General features: G+C 43.1%; 1 protein-coding gene across 1 annotated transcript; it reads right to left on the reverse strand.

Annotated features, from left to right (window-relative positions):
* Positions 1 to 330: 330 nt before the first annotated feature.
* On the reverse strand, positions 331 to 27,031 carry FAM177A1 (family with sequence similarity 177 member A1). The gene is made up of 5 exons (XM_082242855.1): positions 26,890 to 27,031; positions 22,903 to 23,079; positions 7,171 to 7,237; positions 2,465 to 2,562; positions 331 to 837 (listed from the first exon to the last, which is right to left on the reverse strand). The coding sequence occupies exons 1-5, from the start codon at positions 26,902 to 26,904 to the stop codon at positions 643 to 645; spliced, it is 552 nt and encodes a 183-aa protein (XP_082098981.1). The 5' UTR covers positions 26,905 to 27,031; the 3' UTR covers positions 331 to 642.
* Between the last annotated feature and the right edge of the window lie 824 nt (positions 27,032 to 27,855).

Consider the following 27,855-nt stretch of genomic DNA (forward strand, 5'->3'; position numbering starts at 1 on the left):
AGCTGAGTGGTGGTTACTTCAGGTATTCCCATGTGTGGGGCATTACCTACACCTCTGGATGTCCTTCCCAATGCCCGGTGTTGTACAACATCTGAAATATAGGGGTCTTCCAATCATGTGCTTTTCTGATTCTCTGTAATGGTTTGCAGTAGGTGTAAATTGAGTTGATCCATGTAAGGATATATTTTTCCAATCTGCACATACAGCCTTGAGAAGCTGGACTTTATTCCACAAAATAGGTTTGGTTGGCCATAGCATTAAAAAAAAAAAAACTGCAAATGTAGATACCATATTGTGAATCTTTGCGTAATGATTTATCTTTACAAATTAAGAGGCTTCTATTTTTATGGATTATTAAATAAAAGCAATATAAAGGACTTTAAAAGTTCTGCTGTCTGTAGTTACTGGATGCCATTAAATGCCCAAACCACCCATTTTGAGAAGATTTACATGGATACGACATGCAGTAACAGATGAACTTTCCTTGACCCCCATTTATCCCTTTTTTTGGTAGTGAATTTAATATGTTATTACACAGTACTGTGGTTCAAAAAGGGACTCAAGTCATTTTAGAAAGGCACCATGATGATTTTGGCAGGTGAAGCTTTCCTGTTACTATTTCCAGTCTCTATTCCCTTCCTATTAGGTAGGGACAGCAGACAGTTCCTGCTTCTGTGCAAGATTCACCGAGTCCTCTCCTTCCATCACAAAACTAATGTTCACAAAAGAGGCGGTGGCCTCTGGCTGCTGTGTCTGAGCATTGCCTTCACTCGGCTGCTCTTGGTATTGTTTCTCAGCCCGCTCTGACATTTCGTTCTCTTCCTCCTCCTCTTCCACCTACACATGAAAAAGAGAAGCATCCATTATTGGAAAGTTAACCACACTTCTATGTTTGATTATAACGGGGAACAGTTCGAATTTGTCAGTTTTTAATTGACTGACTCCACTTGACTGATTGCACTGTTGAGGTAAAGACATCATCAAAACATCAGTTTCTACCATTTCTCTACTATAAGAATATTTTGCTGCAGTCTGTTAGTGGGCATTTCGCCACCCTTCCTCTTCCTGTAACAAACATACTGCAATAGAAAAAAGGAGATTCTAACCATTACCTACTTTAAAAAAATAAATAAATGAGAAGTCAAATTGAACTTTAAAAAAAAATATACACACTCATAGCTAACCTTCAGATACATGTTTTTTTCATTCCTAACCAGCTCCTAGGGATAAAAAAAAAAAAAAAAAACACAGAATATCTGACTCCAGAGGACCATATATTTGCAGGTGCCTAAGCTGAAGGAAAACTTCAAATGAGCTCAATAGCTCTGATGAGGTGCAGCTCAGAAATACACAAAGGAGCATCAGACCAAAATGTAATAAGAGTCCAGGATCATTTTATTAAAAAAAGTCTTGTATAAAAAAAAAAAAACAGCCGTTTTGCGGGCAACATCACCAACTGTCTGCCATGGATAATTCTGCTTTCCTTTAGTTTTTATAAAGTCGTATACTATTTGTGGCATATTTAAATCCCTTCTGGTTGTGTGGAGGGGTTAGCTATCTCAAATCCAGAGGCCAGGTCTACAGAAGGGCTCAAAAAGTCCTGAACTTCTAGCTAGGCCTTAAGGGTTACTCATCACCAGTTGCCCCAACCCCTACCCTGCCCCGCCCCTAAACACGTCTTCAAAAAAATGACACTGTTAAATATTTTTGCAGTGGGAAGTGAGAGGAGAGGAAGAGGAAAGCCGACCGGATAATCACAGAGTGGGGATCGCCCCACTGTAACAGCTTTCATTTGAATTGCCGGACACTCGCCATCACACCGTCCCGCCTCTTGGATTGGCTCCTATGATAGATGTCACACATCCCGGCATGGGACCGGTGTTCTGTCTATCGAAGGAGTCGGGCCAGGAGACGGTGCTGTGTGTGATGGAGAGCGCCCAGCAATTCAAATGAAAGCTGTTACAACGCGGAGATCCTCGCTCTGTGATTATCCGGCCGGCTTTCCTCTTCCCCTGGGCAATCACTAGCAGAATGGCTCCCAAGGCAGCTCCACACTCACTCTCAATCATTTTCCACTCGCAAAATGCGAGCAGAAAATGTGAGGGTTGGTCTACACTCTACAGGATACAAATTGCCATACAAAATCCCTCTTCATGTCTGTGTGCTAAGCAATCTAAGAAACTACCCACCCACGTACCATATCCAGCTACTGCCAGGGTGATAGCCAGTGCCAAAATTTACCACCACAATATACTACTTAATCCTATTATGCAAGGCGTGCTTTCATTCATGCTTTAGGTAAGTATATAGGACAGAAAACAACATATAATTCCAGGTACTGCATATGTGCGAAGAGACTGCCATGGGAAACGTAAAAGGAGCCACAGTCAAAAGTCCCACCTCAGCCAAAAGCTAAGGACTACTGATTTACAACTAAGTAGGAAAAACATAAACGCATACAAACCTCTTTCTGCATTCTGTAGTATTCATCAATTGCATACTGGTACTTAGGTGTACTGACTCCTAACACTGAGGCAATTTTCTCTCCTAGAAAGTCACAAACTGAGTGGAAAAATGGAAATTGCATAAGTTACGTTGTCTAGAATATATAAAGAGACTGCATACTTATTAGAGCCTATAAAAGATACAGAATCTGCATTAATGTACATACATAAGAACTAAGTGTGTTACGTTGTTATAGTTCTGTCCTGGAGTGACCCATTAATGTCCTCTAGGCTCAAGCAAATCATTTTACGTAAAGCTTCTACCTTTTTACAGGATCAGGTGCCATATCTATAAATAGACATATCTATATATACTGCTCAAAAAAATTACACTTTGAAAACACATCAGATCTCAATGGCGAATAATCTCATGCTGGATATCTATACTGGTATAGACTGGGTAATGTGTTGGGAACCAAAGGGTGCCACATAGTTTGATGGAAATGAAAAATTATCAACCTATAGAAGGCTGAATTCAAAGACACCCCCGAAAATCAAAGTGAAAAAATGATACAACAGACGAGTCCATTTTCCTGAAATTTCATTTCAGCAACTCAGAATGGTGCTCAGTAGTTTGTATGGCCCCATGTGCTTGTATGCATGCCTGACAATGTCGGGGCATGCTTCTAATGAGTCGACGATGGGGTCCTGGGGTATTTCCTCCCAGATCTGGACCAGGGTACCACTGAGCTCCTGAACAGGCTGAGGTGCAACCCGGTGGCGTCAGATAGACTAAAACATTGTCCCAGAGGTGTTTTATTAGATTAAGGTCAAGCGAGCGTGGGGGGCCATTCAATGGTATCAATTCCTAATCCTCCAGGAACTGGCTGCATACCATTGCCACATGAGGCCAGGCATTGTCGTGCACCAGGAGGAACCCAGGACCCCCTGCACCAGCGTAGGGTCTGACAATGGGTCCAAGGATTTCATCCCAATACCTAATGGCAGTCAGTGTGCCATTGTCTAGCCTGTAGAGGTCTGTGCATCCCTCCATGGATATGCCTCCCCAGACCATCACTGACCCACCGCCAAACCGGTCATGCTAAACAATGTTACAGGCAGCATAAAGTTCCCCAGACCTTTCACGTCTGTCACATGTGCTCAGGGTAAATCTGCTCTCATCTGTGAAAAGCACAGCGCGCCAATGGCAGACCTGCCAATTCTGGTGTTTAATGACAAATGCCAATCGAGCTCCACGGTGCCAGGCAGTGAGCACAGGGCCCACTGAAGCCTGAAGTCTGTTTCTGATTGTTTGGTCAGAGACATTCACACCAGTGTCCTGCTCAAGGTAATTTTGTAAGGCTCCGGCAGTACTTATCCTGTTCCTCCTTGCACAAAGGAGCAGATACCGGTCCTGCTAATGGGTTAAGGACCTTCTATGGCCCCGTCCAGCTCTCCTACCGTAACTGCCTGTGTCCTGGAATCTCCTCCATGCTCTTGAGACTGTGCTGGAAGACATAGCAAGTCCTCTGGCAATGGCACGCATTGATGTGTCATCCTGGAGGAGTTGGACTGCCTGTGCAGCCACTATAGAGTTCAGGTATCGCCTCATGATACCAGTAGTAACACTGACCCTACCCTAATGCAAAACGTGTGAAAAACAGTCCGAAAAGAGGAGTAGGGAAAACTATTTCAGTGGCCTCCACCTGTAAAACAATTCCTGTTTTGAAGGTCGTCTCATTGTTGCCCATCTAGTATCAATGTTGTTAAATTTAATTAACAGCAAAGCAGCTAAAACTGATTAACACCCCCCCCCCCCTGCTAATTAACTGACCAGACCAATATCCCAGAAGTTTAATTTACTTGATACTATACTCGGATTAAAAAGTTTTCCTTTTTGAGCTATCCATCTTCAGTTTGCACTTCTTAGGGCTCTTTCACACGGGCGGTCTGATCAGATCCGCTTGTCAGTTTTTTAGGCGGATCTGATCGGATCCTCCATGCAGCTCTATGGGGCAGCGGATGTCAGCGGAGACACCTCCGCTGACACCCGCTGCCATCCGTATCCGATCCTGTCCGTGAAATCTGGACGGATGGAAACCCTATTTTTCCATCCGTTCAGGTATCGGATCGGATGAGAGCGGACAGGCGGTCCGCTCTCATCCGATCCCCCATAGAGAGCAGCGGGGGCTGTGACACCTCCCTCTCCGCACTGCAAGCGGAGACGGAGCTGTCATCCGCCGGCTCAGCGGGGATCGCGGATCGATCCCCGCTGAGCAGCACGGATCCGCCTACGGAGGCGGACCGTGTGAAAGAGCCCTTACACTGGAAGAAATCAGCAAACCATTTTTAAAAGTCCTTTGATGTTAAAACAGACTGCTTTCCTGCTTCACATTCTGTTGCTTCTAAGACAATGGAGAGAGAGGAGAGAGGAGAGAGAGAGAGAGAGAGAGAGAGAAATTGAAAATTGAGGCAGCACCAGCTAATCACATCAGCTCCACCTGAATACCGACTGTCCCATTTGTAAGAGAGGATTTAAAACTCCAGCATTTGGATACATGACTGACACTGAAGGGAACAGAGGATTCTCCAGGAAAGGTGGATAGTGGACAGCTTCTGCTGCAGTGTAAAATGGTAAGTGTAATGTTTTAGAATATAGGTGAGCTGTCAATACATAGAAAAGTAGATTTATAAGAATATATACTTTAATACCAAATTCCTAGAGGAAAAAAATGCACACATAATGGCATTATATTATGTTAAAGTGGTTCTAAAGGCTCAATGTTTTTATCATCATGAGCTTATCATCATGAGCCCTACCTGAGCCCCATCCCGATCCAGCGATGTGCATGAGAGCCTCAGCTCTCAAGCGACTCTCCCTCCTCATCACAGCCAATGAGGAGAGAAGGGGGGGGGGCAGGGTCAAGCCACAGCTGTGTGTGTGAAAGGACATGCAGAGCAGTGGCTCAGGAGCAAAGAGTTTGCTCTGGGGGCACTTGGCAAGTGGGAGGGGCCAGGACTGCCAGCAGAGGGACCCTGAAGGAGGAGGATAGCGGCTGCTCTATTCAAAACCACAGCACAGAGCTGGTAAGTACATGTTTGTTTTTTTTTTTCTAAAACTACCTTTAATAGCAGGTTAACTCTTTTATTCAAATTCCACAAAATAAATATGTACAGCAGTCCCCGTGCACATAAATTAGATTGGCAATTGCGATGTGTTAGAGCTAGATCAGGTGCGAGTCAGAACCTACTTAGGAATGATTACATCATTTTAGAATAGATCTGTGAACATTAACCAGTGTATGTGAAGAACATTATTTTGGGTAAATATCAAAATCTTAATTGGCTGGAACAGCAAATGCATTTATACGAGTGTCTCTTTAAAAGCTAACTTTCTATATTTACTCACATGACCTCTAGGATGAATCTCTAACTCAGGAACTGAAGACAAAGATCTTTCTGATCTGGCAATAGCTACAGTATGTAGCTCAGAGGAAGACTATATCACCACGGACACAGGATAGTGGCATTATCTTAATGTGAAAAACTAGAGAGCCTTATGCAAGGCTTCGTTCACACCATGGTGTTCCAGATCACGGGCGGAATCGCCATGATCCTGAATCGATGCAAAACGCGAGATGCACCTTTGCGATCCCCAATCACATTGTCGCCCGACGATTGCGGTGCCATCCAAGTAACGGGGATTGCAAACGCATCACGCATTTTGTGGCAATAGGTGATCACAGGCAGAATCGCAAAGATTCCACCCATGATCCAGAACGCCATGGTGTGAACAGAGTCTAAATTTGGGACTCCCAAATTTTTCTGGGAGTAGGGATATATTAAAAATAAATCAGAGAAGATTGAATCTTTATTAATCACACTGAGCTTGGAAGAATGGGTAAACTGCACAAGTGCATCTGAAACTGCACATATCGATGAACAACAATGTAAAAGTCTCCTAAATCAGAAAACAAGGATTGCTCGAATTGGGCCACTTGCATATATGGTCCAACATGCAAATTTTAATTTGCCTAAAAACCTCATATATTCATGCCACATCAAATTTGTGGGAAGCAGGGCTTGTGGAGGACCTTTATTATCTGTAAAAGATCCACTACTGTTAGTATAATTCCTGGTACACACTACAAGTTCTCTTTCGTTCAGCTCAGCGGGTAAAACGAAAAAAAAAAACAAGGCGTTCGGGAGGAGTTAACTGTACTAATGATGCCATTTTAGTACAGCGATCTCCCTGCTGAGTAATTGTGTTCCAACTGGGGGACTGCCTGGGGGACTGCCTCCCCCCACCAGAACACTTTGGTCAGTGCTTAGAGCCATTGGCTGCGGGTGCTGATCAGATTCCAATTGGCAGATGTTTTTCTGGCAGGCCCAATCTACAGAAGCCGGACAAGCTGCTGTACACTAGGGCCAAATGCACCGATACTCGGCCTGTGTGTACCAGGCATAACATTAATACAACAGGGATCCCGATTCCCAATTACTGGGCTAAATGTCCACAATTTCTAGTGTATAATGCTGCCAGCCAGTCATGCAGTTTAGGTCATACAAGGATCCATATATTCCAATCAGCCAAACAACTAGATCACTAAAAAGGATTAAAAAACAAAATTTAGAAAACAAAAACTCTCTTTTTTAGCAGGATCCAAGCAAAGTATTTCTGTTTGTTTAAACAAGTTTAGTAAATGACCAGAGAAAAGCACAATACCTGAAAGTGTTGATGTTGCTACTCTCAGCATGTAAAACCAGAAATACGGTCCCCAGGTTAACTTTGACTGGAAGGGGAGAAAAAAAGAAATTAAAAATTATTAACATCATGATCAGGTCTTCTATGGCACAATGTAACTGAACAGAAATCCATGTATCTTTCTTTACAGTTAAAAAGATAAAATATTAGAGAGCATCTTTCTAAACATTCACTAGCACATTTGCTGGTGAATTGTTCATAGCAGATTTGCCACTATGCTATTCACAAGCATTTCTAATACCAAATATGGACTCAGCCCCCATTCACATCGGGGCGATTTGACATGTCAAATCTCATGCCAAGTCACAACTTATTGCCAGCAATGGCATCGTTCGAAACTGTGCGACGCTGACTTTGTGGCGCTGCACCACTTCCTGCACTACTTTTAGCTACTTCAGGGGTGATTTCAATAGACATTTGTGCATAAACCCGCACAGATGTCTTTCAAATCGCCCCCAATGAAATGCGAGTTTGAAAAACGTGCAAGTTCCGCTGAACTCGCACAATTTCAAACCCGCCTCCAAAGTGAACGTACCCTTAAAGCGGTATTAAACCCAAAAACAAAAATGTAACATACTGTAGCCTAGCAATCCTTAAATGTGCATTCGTTTTCCTATTTTAAGTGTTTCTTCTTCCATATTTTCATCAGATGATCCAGCAAGAGGAAAAAAAAAAAAAAAAAAAAATAAAAAAAAAAAGGGGGGGGGGGTGGTGGACTCAATACCTCTATCCACGACCTCCTGCTGAGCTATTGTATTCTGCCATCAGAATACTGTACACTGATCAGTGCTGCCAGCTATAACCAGTTGCGCTGATAAAAAACGTCAAACAAAAGGACAGGGTGGTTGAACAGAAGTCAGTGTTGAACCAGCCAAATTTTGATCCATGTATGGCCAGCTTTAGGGTAACCCCTCCATCTATGGAGGAGCAACAGAGTCACTCATGGACAGCAGCACTATCTGGAGAGGGTAGTGTTAGATGAACTAGTCTATTTATGGCGCTTTTCCACTGCATGGAACTGTACCGGTTCGGCACGCTTTTGTGCTTTTCCACTGCTGGTACCGCATGGTATAGGGTCGGAACAGTTCGGTACGGTACGGTATAGGTTTGCTTTTCCACTGCATGGAAACGAACGGTACGGTACGGCTCTGAAAAAACAGTACCTACTCGATTGTGGTTCCAACAGGTACCAAACTGGTACCATATCCCACAATCCTTTGCATGCAGTCACTACTAGCCACTGATTGGTCAGAGAATCCCACCCACCCCGTTGTTATCCCACCCACTTAACTTAGTACTACTTTAGTGGAAAAGCAAACCTATACCGTACCGTACCGAACCGTTCCGACACTATACCATGCGGTACCAGCAGTGGAAAAGCAAACCGGGCCAAGCAGGGCCGAGTAGAGCCGAGCTGGTACTAGCCGGTACTTGCAGTGGAAAAGTGCCATAAGATGAACTAGTCCATTTAGATGTCCAACAAAGTAAAGCCTAACTCCAGCTTACCACCCCCCCCCCCTTTTTTTTAATGTAACAGGCGTTTTAGGTTTTTCTGTGACATACAAAACAATTGCCATCTAAGCCAGGGGGATGACAATAATGTCGACTACGCAGAGCCCAACAATAATAAGGAGCAGGATAGTATAGAATAAACCATCCATAAAATATCATACCCTTTAGCAGGAATAATTGGAATCAGCTGTACAATAAACACTGGCAATCCGAATCAGCCAATAAACACCAAAAATAAAGGCAAATGACACAACCCGCACACATACATCCACCCAAAACAATCTCACACACACACACACACACTTGTATCCGACCCATTTAAAGGGAGGATTGTCAAGAAGCCGAAATGTCCAGCCAAGGTTTCCATACTCTAGTGAAACATTTTGAACAGGTACGTCCCTTTTAAAATGCCTCAGGTGATAAAACAATGGCAATGAGGGCACTGCCTTCCAATGCAACAAGCCAGAATATGATTACAAGCAAGTGAACCATAGTTATCAAGTACACCAAGAAGGCAAACCTCCGGAGTCTTCGGGGGGCTTGAAGATTATATATCAAACAATTCAGCCCAAAAAGAGGAAAATCTTCGACAGGACCAAAACATATACAAAACATTAGCAGAAATTCCCCACATGGAGGACAGCAGGCTTGTTCCGTCATCCCCATATGATTCAGCTCAGGAGTATAAAGCAGTTGGTGAAAAAAATGTTTGTTTAAACTTGTCAGTCGTATTGATAACATTCTGTAAGAAAGTTGTTCCCCTTTTGGAATAAAAAGTTTTATTGAATGAAATCTGACCTTTGTAAGCACCTCTGTCAGTGTTAAATGGTTTGTCTTAACCCTCTGACACTTTTCCTGGACAGCTTAGTCTGTTAACCAGTTCCCGACTGCCCGACGCAGTTTTACTGTGGCAGGCTTGCTCTCCTGCGCAAATCGACGTAGCTCTACGCAAGGTGCTGGGGGTCAAGCGGACACCGCCGCCGGTGTTCTAAAATTTTCTCGGACCCATGAAAAGAAAAAAAAAAAAAAAAAACGGACCTCGTCACTTCCGGTTATGCGCACAAGACATTATCTTGGTTTGGTAAACTTATAACACATAGCGGGCAGTTGAATGAGAGGAGGCGGGGCTGAGGTGGGACGGAAGACACCGCCGCGTCATCTGCAGAGCTGAATAGAGGAGGCGGGACGGAGGTGCGGCCGTGTAATAAATGCAGGACTTTAGCGACTCCTTGTTTTATTATCTTTAGCAATTATCGTATTATTTATCCTTAGGATTTCATAACATTTAGTATTTCTATAATACAAAATAAGAAATACTAAATGTAATGAAATCCTAAGGATAAATAATACGATAATTACTAAAGATAATAAAACAGAAGGAGTCGCTTAAGCCCTGCATTTATTACACGGCCGCACCTCCATCCCGCCTCCTCCGCCAGCTCTGCATATGTGCCTCCGTCCCTAATGTCTCGATGACGCGGCGGTGTCCTCCGTCGCACCTCAGCCCCGCCTCCTCTCAGTCAGCTGTCCGCTCTCTGTTATAATTTTGCCAAACCTCGAAAAATGTCTTCTGCGCATGCGCACGGACGACTCCCATCAGCTGTTTTGTGATGCTCTGTCACCGGAAGTGACGAGGTCCGATTTTTTTCACGGGTCCGACAAAATTTTACAACACCGGCACACTCCTGCCCCCACTAGGCAGCAGGGATGCCGATCCACGGGGCCCGGGGCTGAGATTGCTGCCAGGCACTCACAAAACAAGAGAGAAGGACAGTCAGCTGTTGTAAACACATATACGAAGAAAAATCCCCTTCGTATATAACTTTCCTGGGATGGATGCCATCAGTTATGTGTCAGTGGAATTTAACAGCTTTTGCTGTTGTAAACACAGCTGACCGTTCTTCTCTCTGAAACACAGAGCGCCTGTGATCCTTCTATATAGGATCACAGGTCTCTATGATCATTTCACAAGCCCATCCCCCATACAGTTAGAAAATACCCCCTTAGGCTCTCACACTTAACCCTCTGATCACCCCTGGAATAACCTCTTCCCTGCCAGTGTCATTATTACAGTAACAGTGCATATTTTGGTATATCACTGGTCCCCCCCAAAAGTGTCAAAAATGTCAGTTAGGGGTCCAATCTGTCCACCGCAATGTCGCAGTCCCATTAAAAAAAAAATCGCAGATCGCCACCATTACTAGTAAAAAAATAAAAAAATAAATAAATAAATAAAAAGGACATAGATCTTCCCCTAGTTTGTAGACACGATAACTTTTGCGGAAAGCAATCAAAATTTGCTTATTGCGATTTTTTTTTTTACCAAAAATATGTAGCAGAATACAAATTGGCCTAATAGGATGAAAAATTTAGATTTTTAAATTTTTTTTTTTTGGGGAGTGTTATATAGCAGAATGTGATTTTTTTTTTTTTCCAGAATCGTCGCTCTTTTTTTGTTCATAGAGCAAAAAAAAAAAAAAAAATAATCGCATAGGTGATCAAATACCACCAAAAGAAAGCTCTATTTGTGGGGAAATAAGGGACATCAATTTAATGTAGGTACAGCATCGCACGACTGCAAAATTTTTCGTTAAAATAACGCAGTGCCGAATCGCAAAAAGTGGCCTGGTCATTAAGGGGGCAAATCCTTCCGGTCCAGAACTGGTTAAAAGGAAATTCAGCAGCAACAGCAGGAGAGATATGTCCTCTATATTTTAGCATTTAAGAAAACAAGTAGAAGCTGGGCCCAGTTGAGGCGGTTTTAGATGGTATATGGCCAAGGATTTGGCACACTCTGTCCTATAGTATGGTTATTGAAATCTGTGTCACTGTAACCGTCTCTATTATGTAGCAGCATTGCATCATGTTGGCTTCTAAACACCTCTGGATACAGTATTTAATGTAACTCTTCTTACAGAACAAACATCATATAGCCCTATAATCGAAGCTGTCCATAAAACATCAGAGGGCTGACGTGATCTGACCACTAAAGATCAGAAAAATAAATAAGTTATTTATAAACCTTCATACTCAGATTGCACTGGCCTTTCTTGGAGGAAACATTGCACTGGCCAGGTGAAGACCTCCATTGAACTGTGGTCTAGAGATGTCGGTTGGTACCCACTAGAGATCGACCGATATCGTTGTTTCAGGGCCGATACCGCATTTTCGGTTACCCTTTAGGCCGATAGCTGATATTAGCTACCGATATTCTGTACATTTAACGTTTTGAAAAAGCAACACAATTTTCGACACAAATCTGGTACTGAACATGTTAATGTTTATTAAAATTTTTTAACATTAACCACTTCCCGACCGCTTACATTATATTTACTGCGGCAGGCTGGCTCGTACAGGCAAAACAACGTAGATCCACATCGCTTGCCTGGGAGGAGCTAGGGGGCGAGCGCGCGCCGCCGGCAGCACGTTCCCGTCCCCGATTGTCAGCAGGGAAGCAGATGCGTGTGTAAGGCGGCTCCGATTGCTGCCTGACACCAGCAGAGAGTGGACAGTCGGCTGTTGTAAACACAGCCGACCATCCTTCTCCCTGGGATAATCATAGAGCCCATGTGATCCTTCTATATAGGATCACATGTCTCTGTGGTCATCTCAGAAGCCACGCCCCCCACAGTTAGAATCACTCCCCTAGGGTTATATTTAACCCCTTGATCACCTATACTGTTAACCCCTTGCCTGCCAATGTCATTATTACAGTAACAGTGCATATTTTTAGCACTGATTACTGTAGTAATGTCACTGGTACCCCAAAAAGTGTAAAAAAATGTCAGTTAGGGGTCCGATCTGTCAGCCGCAATACCGCTAAAAAAAAAAAAAAAATCACAGATCGCCGCCATTACTAGTAAAAAAATAAAAAAAACACAATACAAATGACATAAATTTTTTCTGCAGTTAGTAGACGGGATAACTTTTGTGCAAACCAATCAAAATACCCTTATTGCGATTTTTTTTTTTACCAAAAATATGTAGCAGAAAACAAAAATAGCCTAAAATATGTTAAAAAATTTTGATTTTTGAAATTTTTTTGGGAATGTTATATAGCAGAAAGTGAAAAATATTGTTTTTTTTTCCAAAATTGTTCCTTTTTTTGTTTATAAAACGCAAAAAAAAAAAAAAAAAAAAAAAAAAAAAAATCGCACAGGTGATCAAATACCACAAAAGAAAGCTCTATTTGTGGGGAAAAAAGGACGTAAATTTAGTTTGGGTACGGTGTCGCACGACCGTGCAGTTGTCCATTAAAATAACGCAGTGCCGAATTGCGAAATAGGGCCTGGTCATTAAGGGGGCAAATCCTTCTGGTCTTAAAGTGTTTAAGGGCTCGTTCTTCACACCATACCTGCCTGCATGAAAACTGCACAGGTTTCACTTGACATGTTTCACATCAGTTTTCATGCACGTTGTGTGGTGTGAACACTGAACAGGGCACATAGAGAAGAGTAAAGAGAAGAACCATCGTTTTTTTGTACACTTGCAGAACCGGTGCAGCAAAACTGACATCTATACCATTGTGTGACTGAACGAACAAGGCCTAAAAGTAGACAACTGTGAAACATAAAGTGCTTGAAAAATAAAAACATATTAAAGGCTTCCCAAAACAGAAAAATTTCAGAAACTGCTGCAGTGCACTTACTGCAATGATTACATTTAAATGACTTCTGCAGTGCAAAAGCTAGACAGTGGACACTACACTTGACTTCAATGTACTCCCAGTTAGGTAGAACAATATTATAGTGCAGAAAGCATAACACTTCAGCATGTTCACCTGTTAACCACTTCTGGACCGGAAGGTTTTACCCCCTTAATGACCAGGCCATTTTTACGATACGGCACTGTGTTACTTTAACCGACAATTGCGCAGTGGTGCAACGCTGTACCCAAATAAATTTGATGTCCTTCTTTCCCACAAATAGAGATATCTTTTGGTGGTATTTGATCATCTGTGCGATTTTTATTTTTTGCACTATCTTGCTGGCAAGTATTTGAACTGGTGACTTTATCCTGCAAGAACTTTTTTTGGTTTTGCATAGAGACAAGGAAGTGTTAAGGCTTGGGACTTCCTTCTTTGGGAAGGACATGTCTGCCTTTCACCTCAACCAAGACCTTTTCCTTCTGACCCTCTGTCCAGGTCCAGTTTACCAAAATACAATTTTCCTCCATTTAGTAGCTGATGTTCAGGCTGTAAGAGTATCTTTCTGAAAGAAGCAATGGTTGAGAAAAAGAAATTCCCATTTTGTCATCCTAGAACCTAGATGGTCCTTATAAAATGTACACCAGCTTCCTTTTCCATTATTTCTAGGTGCCTTAGGTAGACCATAATTGAAAGTGGTTGTTAAGCCACTACTATAAAATAATCTAATCCACTCTGTAATATAACACTAAGTGCTCCTGTGCCTGACTTCTAGAAAAAGGATGCAGATCTGTACCTATATCAGAGCAGCTCCCAGCAATCAGCTGATCCCTCGGCTCTCTTCTCTGCCCAGCTGACAGCTCCACTGGGCGGGGCCGAGCACTGCAGCTGACGTCAGCTGGGGAGGAGGGGAATAGAGGAGAGCGAGCCGAGCGGTCACGTGATCGCTGGGAGCCGCTCTGATATAGGTACATTTTTTCTATAAGACAGGCACAGGAGCACTTGGTATTATATTACAGAGTGAATGGGATTATTTTATAATAAATTTGAGAGCAGCAGGAGTGGAGGGGCGGGTGCTGACACAGCAGACAGGCGGGGAGGAGGAGGACACAGGAGACAGAGAGGAGAGCTGCGGATGACGGAGACATGTACACTGACCACGGGTGTCAGGGCTCAGCAGCCATGATACACCGTGGTCAGTTTACAGGGGGAGGGTAGAAACTGGCAGGATCAGCTAGGCTTTTTAGGTGATACGGGGGGCCCAAATGACACAGCATAAGCACTGTGCTATATATCATGCTTTAAGGAAACAGTATCTGTTTTTTTTTTGTTTTGTTTTTAGGGTAACACTTTAAGCTTAGGGTCTAAAGGAGCAGGTTCCAACCTTTCCTGTCAATGCACACTCTTCTAGATCTGTGAATGCTTCCTCTGCATAATCAAGGGTTTGTTTCCCAGATTGACAAGACTGCTACCACATCGGATCTATGGACTATAACACAGTCTTTTACCTAGATAATCCCCAATGGGAAGCTTTATATCCGATAGGGATGTGATTAGACTATATGGATGTAGATTAATGGCAATGCATGCGCAGTTGCTTAATCCCCCTATACGGACAACGTTTTCATGTATTTTATTTGGTTTGGGATAGGTATATGTAAGATGTCTGTATACATTTTTAATCAGAAATTTTTAATAAAGTGTATTTTTACAGCCGTTAAGTCCATCCTTGTAACTCTCTTGGTGGACCTTGTCCTCCTTATTGTATAGTTGGTTCTGTTATGGGGACTACACCACTAACTTTTGTGGTTGATCCAAGTCAGTACTCCTCTTTTTTTTCCCTAAGACTGCCACCTAGTCTTCTGTTAACATGCTCTGTAGGTTGTACCAAGTGGATGTTATCTAATGCCAACTTTAAGCATAACAGGTCCCTCCGAGAGCCCTTTAAGTCGCAAGTAGTCCTCAATTATCTGTTGTTTTCTTGGGCCTGTTAGCATTTGCTCCATTTCCAAGCCCTCAGTTAGGCTCAAAGAATGAGAAAGAAAATATAGGATTTTAATACTCGCTGTAAAATCCTTTTCTTGGAGTCCATTGAAGGACACAGGTCCTACCCCTCTGTCTTTACAATTATGTTCTCAGTACTGCTTGTTACTAAAATTGAGGCATGCGGTTGTAGGAAGGGTTATCCTTGGCTGACTTCGTTTTTTGTTTGCCGGTATCCAATTCGGTAGGCGGCGGTAATACCTAAAAGGGAAAAAAAAACGTCCTATATCCCTCAATGAACTCAGAGAAAAGGATTTTATGGCGAGCACAAAAATCCTATTTTCCTTGTCTCCTGTCCAAGTAATGTACCCCCTTCAGTAAATATCTCCTACAAGCTACTTTCCCATATACAACTCCCACAAGTCATGTTGCACTTATCTTTGTGCAGTTCCTACAAGCTACCTTTCATGTCTCCAGTACAGCGCCCACAAGCAATGTTTCCAATCCTTGCACCAGCTATGTTCCTTTAAGCGTATACAGAAATTACAAGCTTTCTTCCTCCCCACCCTCCAATTGTACAAATGCTTCCTTGTAAGTCACTATGAATGTGCAGGTTTCCTTGTATCTGTTTTACAAGCCCTTTTGTCTGTATACTTCCTGCTGGGTCTATATTATGTGCAGCCGTGACATCATTCTCTGTTGCTTTCACAGAAATGTTCACATGCAGTCCTTAAAACTGTTCAAGGTAGTAGATAGTAAGGTGAGAAGATATTGCTGTATAATAGCTCTGTAACCCCATCATACCTGTTCAAATCCCATTCCAGGTCAGAGTAAACTGGTTTTTACAAGAATTTAGATTTTCAGTTGATATATACAGTACTAAAGCAGCCAATATATGGAGAAATACAGTCACATAATACAGTCATGTAAACCAGTACTGCAAGCAAAAGAGGACGTTTCAGGACCGTGCCTGTTAAAAAGAGATATGGCGGACAGGAAATTCTCAGACAAATTCTGTTAATTTTTAGTGATAGCGCAGTGGTCTCACACTAAGCAACATTAAGATAGTGAATGTGTGTCAGATGAATGGGGAATATTTGAGTGTGTTGACTATTCAGTATCAAATCCTTAGTTACCCAAGTGTATGACCAGCTGCACCACCCCTAAGCAATGGCTAGCAGTTAGGACTACAAGAAATACAACTAAATTCCAAAAACAAAGCCATTCCAAATACAGTCTAAATAAATCCAAAATTTTAGGCGTACAATTTCAAAAACTTTAATTTTTTTTTCTTTAACAGTGCTAAATCTGAAAACATTTAATATTGTCAAATATACTTTTATGCCCATATATATTTCAACAAAACGAACAAACCTCAGAAAGATGGCTATGGTCCCAACCTCAATAAAAAACACACACTCAGGGTCCAAACAATATGAAAATATAAAAAGGTTAAAAGTGACTATAAAGAAAAGCAGCTTGCACAATGTTGGATATAACACTTTCACCTAAAGCCCCGTACACTTGCACAGATTGTTGGCCGTAAATTGATGCTTCCGACAACCAACTGCGAATTTTCGGCCGAAAAAAAATCTGGTGTGCATGCTATAAAATTTTTGTTGGCCAACAACAGAACGGCCGATTGTTCCTCAGTCAGTACAGATTTCGGCAGACAAAAATCAGATGAGCAAGACTGGGCATGCTCAGAGAAGAAAAAACACATGGAAAGTCAACCATCACATGACATCACTTCTGAAGTTGGTTTTTGTTGGCCAACAAAAGTCCAGTGCAAGTCTAGAGCACATTTCAACCAACAAACAACACTGGACAAAAGACGGCCGATCGGTCGGCCAACAATCTGTGCGTGTGTACGAGGCTTTAGACTAAATAAATACAAGGGCTGCGCTAACCTTTAATAAAAAAACAAACAATGTGCATCAAGTGATAGTGAACAATAAAAATCAGTAATTAAATAAATTACACAGAAAATGAACAGTGTCCCTCTGTGACAAACTGTGTACAAAACAATCTTGATTGCTCACGCTGATATCGCTGGCCAGTAAGGCAAGCCATAGATGATACAATTTTATTTTCTTCCGCCATGGGTGAAAGGAAAGAAAAATTGCTCAATGGGGAAATCCCTCCCACAGCTCTATTGTGTTCTGCCGGTGGGAAAAATTCCCTATCGGCAAAAAACACAATGATCACTGCTGGCTGCTAAAGCCGTCGGTAGTGATCGCATGCAAAAAAAAAAAATCAGACAGGCTGGTTGTACTGAAGTCGATCGATGGATTGACTTCAGTACAACCAGCCTGCTCATAGATGGATCAGTTCTCGGTCGGCCCATGCTGAACCACCTGAGATTTAATTCAATCTATGGCTGGATTTACTCTTCTGATCCAGCAATTAGCTTCCCTGCACAGATTTACACAGAAAGGGTCTATTTTGCATCCATTCAAGGTTCTTATTTTAACTGAAGCACCCAGTAAAGGGCCATGGGATAAGTCTGCTGGAACCCAAGATTTAGTTCAAATCCAAAGACAGTCCCGCAAAAGCCAGGTCAGTTGGAGGGGTTATGGTCCACAGAGGGGAATTGTAGGGACTCAGGAGAAGTGTTGGAACCCCATGTCCGTACAAGCAGTATTATTGCTATATCTAGCAGGTGCAGTTTGACCACTCATAACCGGAGGTCATGCATTTCCAGTATGCCTTCACATTTGGCACATGCATGAAGTGGGATTGTGTAGTGGAGCACATGGAAGATGTCACATGAGGACTTTTCTAGACAGTTAACACTGTTTGTCACAGAAAGGTTTACTTACTAAAGCTGGAGAGTGAGAAATCAGGCGCACTTTTGAATTGAAATCAATCAGCTTCTAACCTCAGCTTGTTCAATCAAAGTGATTGTAAATTCCCGTTTTTTTTCTTATTAAATAATAAACATTATACTTACCTGCTCTGTTGCAGTGGATTTGCACAGAGTAGCCCAGATCCCCCTCTTCTCAGGTCCCTCTTCTGGGATCCTGGCCCCTCCCTCCAGGTGAGTCTCCCCACAGCTTGCTATGGGGGCACCTGAGGCGAATCACAGCTCCCTGTGTCCATTCAGATATGAAGCCCCGCCCCCAGCCCTCCCCCCTCTCTCTCCTGATTGACAGCAGCGGCAGCCAATGGCTCTGCTGCTGTGTCTCAGCCAATAAGGGGGGGGTGAGAATCTGGAATGGATGAGACACTCGTAGACATCGCTGGACAGACAGTGACCTCAGGTAAGTATTAGGAGAGCTGAGAGGAGCTGCTGCACACAGAAGGCTTTTTATCTTAGATTACATTAAGATAAAAAAAAAAAAAAACTGACTACACAACCCCTTTAAGCTTTGGCAAAAAAAAAAAATCTAGAAGCGGATTGGTTTCTACGCAGGAGTGAGTCTGATTTTGCACTCTCCGGCTACACTGTTCATTTTCTTTGCAATTTATCACATTGCCCATTTTTATTGTTGTTCACCATTACTTGATGCACGTCATTTTATTAGAGATCAGTGCAATACTTTTTTTTATTCTTAAATATATACACTAATCAGATATTTTAGGAGATTATTGAGGATATCATTTTGTTGACTCAATATAGTTTTTTTTTTTTTTTTATTGACAGCAGCAGGGTTCAACTGTCTTTGTATCAGGGTTTTTCTAGGAGATAGGAAACAGTAGTGACAAAGCAGCAAGAGGGAGAAACCACAGCGCATATCTGGGACAGAGCCTTCTGATACACACACAAGTGATAGATACTGCAGATTTCAGCAGTCGGTTTAGCTCTGCAAGAATGGTGATCATAACCATCAGTGGCCAGCCTGGTGTCATCTGTTGCAGGCCTCTTTCTTCTTTTGCAACACCGTTGCTTTCGAAATAATGAACAACATTATTGCTTTTGTTCCTTTGTCTAAAGTTCAGCTTTAAAGCTCTATTTCCTGCTAGAATACTAAGTAACTAACAACAAAACCTTGGCTGGTTGGTAGGGATACCTGAAAATGTATGAAAGGTGCATGCAAACTATACTGACATAACAAGGAAATAACAAATGCAAGGACAATTCAACCTTACAGAAGGTTATCTTTCAATTACGAAACTCTGGAGTCCATACTTTATTTTTTCACTTGTTTGTAAGGACCCATAGCACTCTTTTCAGATAAAGCTCATGCCTCCTGCTGACTGGGGAGCTCTACCTCTGAAAGGAGCAAGTCAGACATCTACGAAGACCTCAGGTTTTACACTGGGATCATAGGTCCTTCTCTACACCATACTGGAAGGGACAGGCTAGTCTACTCTGGGATCATAGGTCCTTCTCTACACCATACTGGAAGGGACAGGCTAGTCTACTCTGGGATCATAGGTCCTTCTCTACACCGTACTGGAAGGGACAGGCTAGTCTACTCTGGGATCATAGGTCCTTCTCTACACCGTACTGGAAGGGACAGGCTAGTCTACTCTGGGATCATAGGTCCTTCTCTACACCATACTGGAAGGGACAGGCTAGTCTACTCTGGGATCATAGGTCCTTCTCTACACCATACTGGAAGGGACAGGCTAGTCTACTCTGGGATCATAGGTCCTTCTCTACACCATACTGGAAGGGACAGGCTAGTCTACTCTGGGATCATAGGTCCTTCTCTACACCATACTGGAAGGGACAGCCTAGTCTACTCTGGGATCATGGGTCCTTCTCTACACCATCCTGGAAGGGACAGGCTAGTCTACTCTGGGATCATAGGTCCTTCTCTACACCATACTGGAAGGGACAGGCTAGTCTACTCTGGGATCATAGGTCCTTCTCTACACTGTACTGGAAGGGACAGGCTAGTCTACTCTGGGATCATAGGTCCTTCTCTACACCGTACTGGAAGGGGCAGGCTAGTCTACTCTGGGTACAAGCCTGGGCTGTGCCTGCTTTCTAAATAAAGTTAAACTGTCAAATTTTTAATGCATCTGGAATAAATTTAGTGGATTTAAAGCGCAACAGAGCTTTAAATTTGAAAACAGTTGGGGATAAAATGGTGCCCTTTAGAAAATGGAAAGGCACAGCATGTTTTTTGTTTTGCTTTTGATAATTGTACTGAGCAAATCTTCTATCGTCTCATATAAAGCCCTTTCATTGGAGATAACTACTCAAAAGACTTGGAATTGGTATATTGGGTTCAGAAAGAACATACCAGGTAGCACAAAAACACTTTGATCGTTACCTCTCCACTGGGTGGCACTATATGCTCTAATGAATATACAGGCACATACCTGTAAGATTATTCATTCAACCTACTTTACTGGATTCACTTGCACTATGAACAATGATTCATAATGTTTACAACATGGAGAGAAAGGAAGGTGCAAATTAATGCAGAATTTAGGTACCTATAAGTTTAACCTACTGCCAAATATGTATTTTCAGGGCTTATTTACACCACAGCGCAAGCAGACATACGTGTATGTGCAAGCACAAAAATGCAACCTGCTCTAAATTCTTTCCATAGCACACCAATGCAGTGCATTGCACATTATTAAAAGGTGCCACTTTCAGTTGTTCCATATTGTCTCTGGAAATTTGCAGATAGCCAAACTATCCAGTGAGCGCAGTACATGCAATGAATCCACTATAAAAATCTTCTCTGCATATTGTGCGCGTTTACCATTTGGATTTGTAACATTTATAATACATGTATGTCTTGTGTTCAAAAGTAAGACATGATCAGGTGCAGAGTATTTCAAGTCCTCTATTTGACCAGGAAGGGCATGTGAATCATTTCATGTAAATCCTCCAATGAAGGGAAACACACCATAAACGGACACCACAGTATTCAATGAATCAATGTATAAGGAACAGCGTGGAAAACATTACCTGAATAATATCGTTCTGCTAATACATAACCGAGTTCATGCAAGAACCCAGTAGTCAAATGTCCAGACCTACCCTTGAAAGTTATTATTGCTCCCTTACTTAGCATAAAGCGGAGCTCCACCTAAAAGGGGAAGCGCTGCTTATTTGCTTTCACCCTCCTCCACTGCCACATTTGACACCCTTCAGGGGGGGAGCAGATACCGGTCAAAACCCGGAACCCGCTCCCACTTCTGGGTAAGATTGCTGCAATCATTGTGCGGTGATCTACTTAATTTTTGGCCCCTCTTCCTTCCCACAGCTGCCTTCTGGGAGACATGCAGGTCCCAAAAGACATTGGGACCATTCAGAGAGCACAGCGTGACTCGCAAGTGTGCAGTAGGAAACAAGCTGTGAAGCTGCAAGGCTTCACTTCCTGTTTCCGTTAGTGAAGATGCCAGCGCCTGCAACCAGAGCTGATTGACAAATTCGGGACTTGGGGTGCCAACATCACGGGCTCCGTGGACAGGTAAGTGTCCTTATATTAAAAGTCAGCAGCTACAGTATTTGTAGCTGCTGACTTTACTTTTTTTTTTTCCCAGGCTGGAACTCTGCTTTAACTTAAGTCAGCCAAGGATGGAAATGTGGCCAGTTTAACAGGGACCACCTGAATTTCAATCCCTGTATGGGCTAGCTGGTTGTACACAAATCGATCTATCAATTTGTGTACAACCAGCCTGTTGATGTTGGCTATAGCCAGCCAACACTGATTATTGTATTCTGCCAGTGGGGAAGGCCCCCATGCCTGCAGAATACAATAGCTCAGCGGCATCTGTCCACCACCGTTTCTAAGACCGAAAACTGAGTGATCAAACACCATTGATCGTTCAGTTCTCGGTCTTCAGCCTGCAGAGCTCTGCCCCTCTAGTGCTCACTGGAGTGCTGGGCTGTGGAGGGAATGCCAGCAGATGGCTCAGTCTCTCAGTGGTTTTCTGAGAGGCTGAGCTAGCTTCTGGTCTAGGCATCTGGGTGAATCCTGGGATCTTTCCCAAGCCTTGACCAGCTGAGTGATGTCAGCCGTCAACGGGCTTTAGCCCATTGTCAGCTAAAAAAAGGTCACCGTGCAGAACAAACTGCACTTCTGTGATCCATAGGAGAAACATAACCAACATAGTTTTGGCTATACCTTTCCTTTGAGACTGGAGCAGATGTGCATAGCAACCAGTGGAATTATAGCTGTCATTTTAAAGCTGAAGTTAGAAGCTGATTGATGCTCTAATTTAATACAGCTGCTCTAATTTTAAGTAAATTCCCACATGGACAGCTGTATGCAACATATAAAAGATTTCTAGTGAACACATAATTAGGTTAAATAGCGTTTCTTTTAGACCTGTCTGGAGTTCATCTTTAAAAATAATCAACATGCCTTCACAGATTTCTCATTTTTGTTGCGCACAAAATCATTACTGCTTCTTTTGTGAAATCCCTGCTGGGAAACTGAACATTACCATCGCTGTCAATGCCGCTAGTGTGGTAAGAGGCGCAGTAATCAGTTAGGCCCCATACTCACAGCTGGCTGTCCAATACATACCCCTTGTTGGACACCCATAACACTTTACTTTCTGATTTAGCTTTGGTTACTATTTTATTTTACCTAGTGAAACATCTCAAAGTTTACCATGAGCTGGTTAACTCTTACTGGATCAATGGTTGGTAAAAGATCCTTCTTCTCTTGTAACTCTTCTTCCTCATCCGTACTGTACTCTTCCATGGTTTCCCCACTGGCAAAGTGGATAATTCTACGCGGAATTTTCTTCTTCTTCCTTACATCCCCGAGCTCAACACTCTCAAACTCACGGTCCCCACTGGACATGACCTGGACAGATAAAAAAAAAAAAACATAAAAAACTTATCCCACCTAAAAGTGATATTTAAGTCATTGTCACCAGTTGAGTCTTGTGGAAGAGTCAGCCAGTGACTTCCTTAATCGATTTGGATACTCGAACATCAAAATTTCCCTGCTTACAATTCCCAACTATGTTCCTGTTCACCTGAGATTTTGAGTGATCTAACCCAGTGGTCCTCAACTCCGGTCCTCCGGGCCCACTAACAGGCCAGATTTTAAGTATTACCTTGGGGAGATGCAGACTAGAGTACTGCAATCACTGAGCAGCAAATGATATCACCTGGGATTTATTTCAAATCTGGCCTGTTAGTGGGCCCTGTAGGCCAGGGTTGAGGACCACTGCTCTAACCTTCCCTTGTGTGTTTCAGTGCATTTCATTGCATTCTACAAAATGATAAAACGAATAATCCAACACGAAGAATGGACCCCCCTCATAACAGTCACAGCACATGTGCAGGCACAGAAACACAGACCACCAATTGTAATCTGACACATTCACTATGGAGAGGATAAGTAATGCTTATCCTCTCCATACTCCAAGGGTGTCCCTCTGGTTTCTTCTTCATTGCCAGTTATCTTTTGGGTTACGCGATGCCCGGGTCATTAAACCCATTTTATGTGTGAGCCAAGACTGTCATGGACAAACCCCCCTGAGGGTACATCATCACATTGGTAGAGTAGTAAAATGTTGCAAAGTAAGTAGACGAGGTTATAAAGTCAGCACCGTTTTCTAAACAAATGAGGACTGCTGCCTCTAAAGAAGAAAAAGATGGCCCTACCGTAATGGGATTTTTTAAATACTTACCCACATTACTTTTTATTATAATTTGAGTCAGATTAATCTTTTTTTGTGGTATTTAATAACCACTGGGTTTTTTTTTATTTGTTTACTATATAAAAGGAAGAAATACCAAAAAAGTGGGTTTGCTTACATGCACCTTTCATTTTTTTTACCCCCCCTGCCCAAAAAAAAAAAAAAAAAAAAAAAAAAAAAAACACTCCTACAATCATTGGTGGCCACTGGCACTTCACCCCCCCCCCCCTTTCAATCTACTGATCCTTTTTTCTACTGTGTACAAACATTTAGAGCTCCCAATCCTGTATTCTGAATGGGCTAAAATGTTTCTCAATGCTACTAGTGATTACACTCACAATGGCCACGATTTTGTGATTGGCTCACAGTGATCACAAGGTACAGAGTCACTCTGATTAGCTCTGTACATCCTGAGTGTAAAATGAGATGTCCAATGACAGATCGGTGCAAAACATTCACAGGCTCTCTGGCAGCCGAAGTGTGTTTCCTGAAGCACTGTTTATAAACAGCACCCCAGAAATACCCGTCCACCTTCCATAAATTCCTACAATACAGGGGTACGTAGATTATTAGGACAGTTACATCCATCAGTTTTACACTGGTCATACACTATACAATCTCTGTGTAACATCACCTTTAGCATTACCAAAACTATTTTACACGAGGACAAATCTAAACAATTCATTCCATGTGCATCAAATCAGGCAGCCCCTTGCCCTTCATAGTAGGTGGTAGATCTAAAGGAGATTGTACAGGTTATAATCTGTAAGGATGAGATTGGATTTGGACCAAACCTTTTACTGCCATCCAATCAACTGTGGCCGGAGAATTCCTAACCCTCCAGCCACAAAGGGGGGCGAAGCTCCGCATTAAATTACTGATCCAATTATATTAAATGATGGCATGAACTGTGATAATCTCCGGCATGTTTGGACTGGGATTTACCTGTACTGGCCAACCATCTGCGGCTGGGGCATTCCCCACCACAAAGCTACATGTATATTAGAGCTGCACGATTAAGTGCCGGTTCACACTGATCCGACTTGTCAGGCGACTTGGTCGCCTGACAAGTAGCTTCCAATGCTGTGCAATGGAACTGTTCTAATCAGAGTGACTCAAGTCGCTCCGACTTAGAAAAAGGTTCCTGCACTATTTTTTTGCAAAGTCGGAGCGACTTGCATTCACTTCCATTATGAGAAGTCGTTGCAAGCCGCGCCAAAGTCGCGGTGCACGGGCGTCTTCATTAGTCGCCCGAAGTCGGGGCGACTTCGAGTCGGATCAGTGTGAACCGACACATGCCACTGAAAAAAATTGTGATCTCAATTCACCCCCCCAATCTTGAAACAGCATGTCCTCAATTCTTACAGAGCTGTTCTCTGCTCACTCACAGCTATCAAAAAATAAAAAAAAAAGAGCCTCCAGCAAATGTTTATCAACATTTTTAAGGCTCCTAGCTAACTATAAACACAATGTTTTACAATGTATCATTTCGTTTTTTTAGATCAAAGGAATGAACTTCTGTCTGTAAGTGAGGGCAGTTTAACCTCTTAAAGAGGTTGTAAACTCATTTAAAAAAATTTTTTTTTTTTTAGAAGCTGCAAGAGAAAGACATAATGAGCTAGTATGCTTCGCATACTAGCTCATTATGAAATACTTACCTTAGAACGAGCCCCCGCCGTGCCGCTCTCTTACCTGTATGACGGGCGACATGAAATGTCGCCCGTCTTCCGGGATCGCGGCATCCGGTCATCTGATTGGCCGGAGCCGCGGTGACGTCACTCCCGCGCACGCGCACGGGAGCCGACGGTCACGGCACGGGGCTCTGAAGGAACGGCACGATCAGCCGTTCCTTCAGAGCGCATGCGCCAGTGACGTCACTGGCTGCATTAAAGGTAAATATCTCCTAAACGGTGTAAGTTTAGGAGATATTTACAGTACCTATAGGTAAGCCTTATCATAGGCTTACCTATAGGTACAACTTCATGAGGAGGGTTTACTTCCTCTTTAAAGACTAAGCCTTTTTCTGACACTTGTTGCTTCCAAGGTAAAAATCAGTATTTTTTGCTAGAAAATTATTTAGAACCCCCCAAACATTATATATATATATTTTTTAGCAGAGACCCTAGAGAATAAAATGGCGATTGTTGCAATCTTTTATGTCACACTGTATTTGCGCAGAAGTCTTTCAAAACACAGTTTTTTGGGGAAAAATACACTTTAAATTATTTATTTTTTTTAAAAACAGTAAAGTTAGCCCATTTTATTTGTATAATGTAAAAGATGATGTTACGCTGAGAATCGTGATCTTTATTCTAAGCAAAAAAATTGTGATTCTCATTTTATCCACAATCCAGCAGCTCCACTGTGTGTGTGTGTGATATATATATATATATATACACACACCCCTTGTATATGTGCAGATGCATAGCAGGGACCTTAAAAAAAAAAAAAAAGATGCATAGCAGGGGATGCTGTGGCTGCAGATGATTGGCCAGTACAGGTGACAGCTTCCTGGCAAGGCTCATACACATATGTGGGTTCACATCCCAGTACAAACATGCGGGAGCTCATCACTAACCCCCAGCATTCATTCCCCCCCCCCCCTCTTTGTGTACATGGTGTTGTGGATGGGGAGCAGCAGCTGATTGGGCAGCAAGTGACAGGTTCTCTTTGGAGCCAAGTTCAGACCTTAATAGTGTCAGACATGGGGGGGCAACATTGTACACAATCCCACTTCTCTGAGTAATGGAAGGAGGAAATGAAGAGACTGCAACCCCCCCCCCCCCCCCCAGTCTAAGAACGTGTGATAGGGCACGCTGGGAGTTGTAGTCCTACATCAGCTGTGTGGCCATAAGACAGGTCCTCTTCTCCCTGGCTGTGGCTGGTTGTAGATACACTCCCCATATAATCGTAAATACATCCCCACACTGAGCTCTGCTGACATATGACAGCCCCACACCGCTCACCTCCCCGGTGGCCATACTTCAGCACCCCAACGCCGGCTGCCAGGCAACGACACCGAGCCCTGCTCCTCCCTGAGCTTCCGTACTCTCCAGGCCTCACTGTGTACACGCACAGCGGACGCTCCCGTACTTGCATTCCTATTGGACGGCCGCGCTTACGTTAAATCAAGGCGAAGAGGCTGTAACCTCTAGGTGGCGCTGCTTTCCATAAATCTACAGATCGACGTTTGCAAACTAAGCAGCAGATGGCGCTGCTGAGCAGTCTGACGTCAGAGTCTCTTCAATGAGAGCAGCAGCTGTATCCAGCCAGGTGAGGTGTGTGAGGCTGGAGCCTTAAAGAGGAAGTAAACCCTCCTCTGCAACTTGTACCTGTAGGTAAGCCTTTGATAAGATTTACCTATAGGTACTGTAAATATCTCCTAAACATGCACCGTTTAGGAGATATTTACTTTGCATGCAGCCAGTGACATCAATGGCGCATATGCTCTGTAGGAATGGCCACTCCTTCAGAGCCTTGTGCCGTGAACGTTGGCTCCCGCGCGTATGCGCGAGAGGGACGTCATCGCGGCTCCAGCCAATCAGATGGCCGGATGCCGCAAACCCGGAAGAAGGGCGACCGAACATGTCACCTGTGAGAGAGGTGCGCGGTCGGCACTGCGGGGCTTCGTTCTAAGGTAAGTATTTCATAATGAGCTAGTAGCATACTAGCTCATTATGTGTTTGTCTTTCAGGTGGAGGCAGCAACCATTGGAGGCAGCAACCATCTTCACCTGTTTTTCTTCCGGGTCTGCGGACGGTTGTGCAAGAGCCGCTGGTTACGGCACGGGCGGCCGTTCCTTCAGAGCGTATGCGCCGATGACGTCATCGGTGCACTATACAGTATCTCCTAAACAGTGCAAGTTTAGGAGATATTTACAGTACCTATAGGAAAGCCTTATTATAGGCTTACTTAAAGGTACAACTTACAGA

This window comes from Pelophylax lessonae (genome assembly GCF_965119305.1).
Source record: "Pelophylax lessonae genome assembly, chromosome: 13".
NCBI classification, from domain to species: domain Eukaryota; kingdom Metazoa; phylum Chordata; class Amphibia; order Anura; family Ranidae; genus Pelophylax; species Pelophylax lessonae.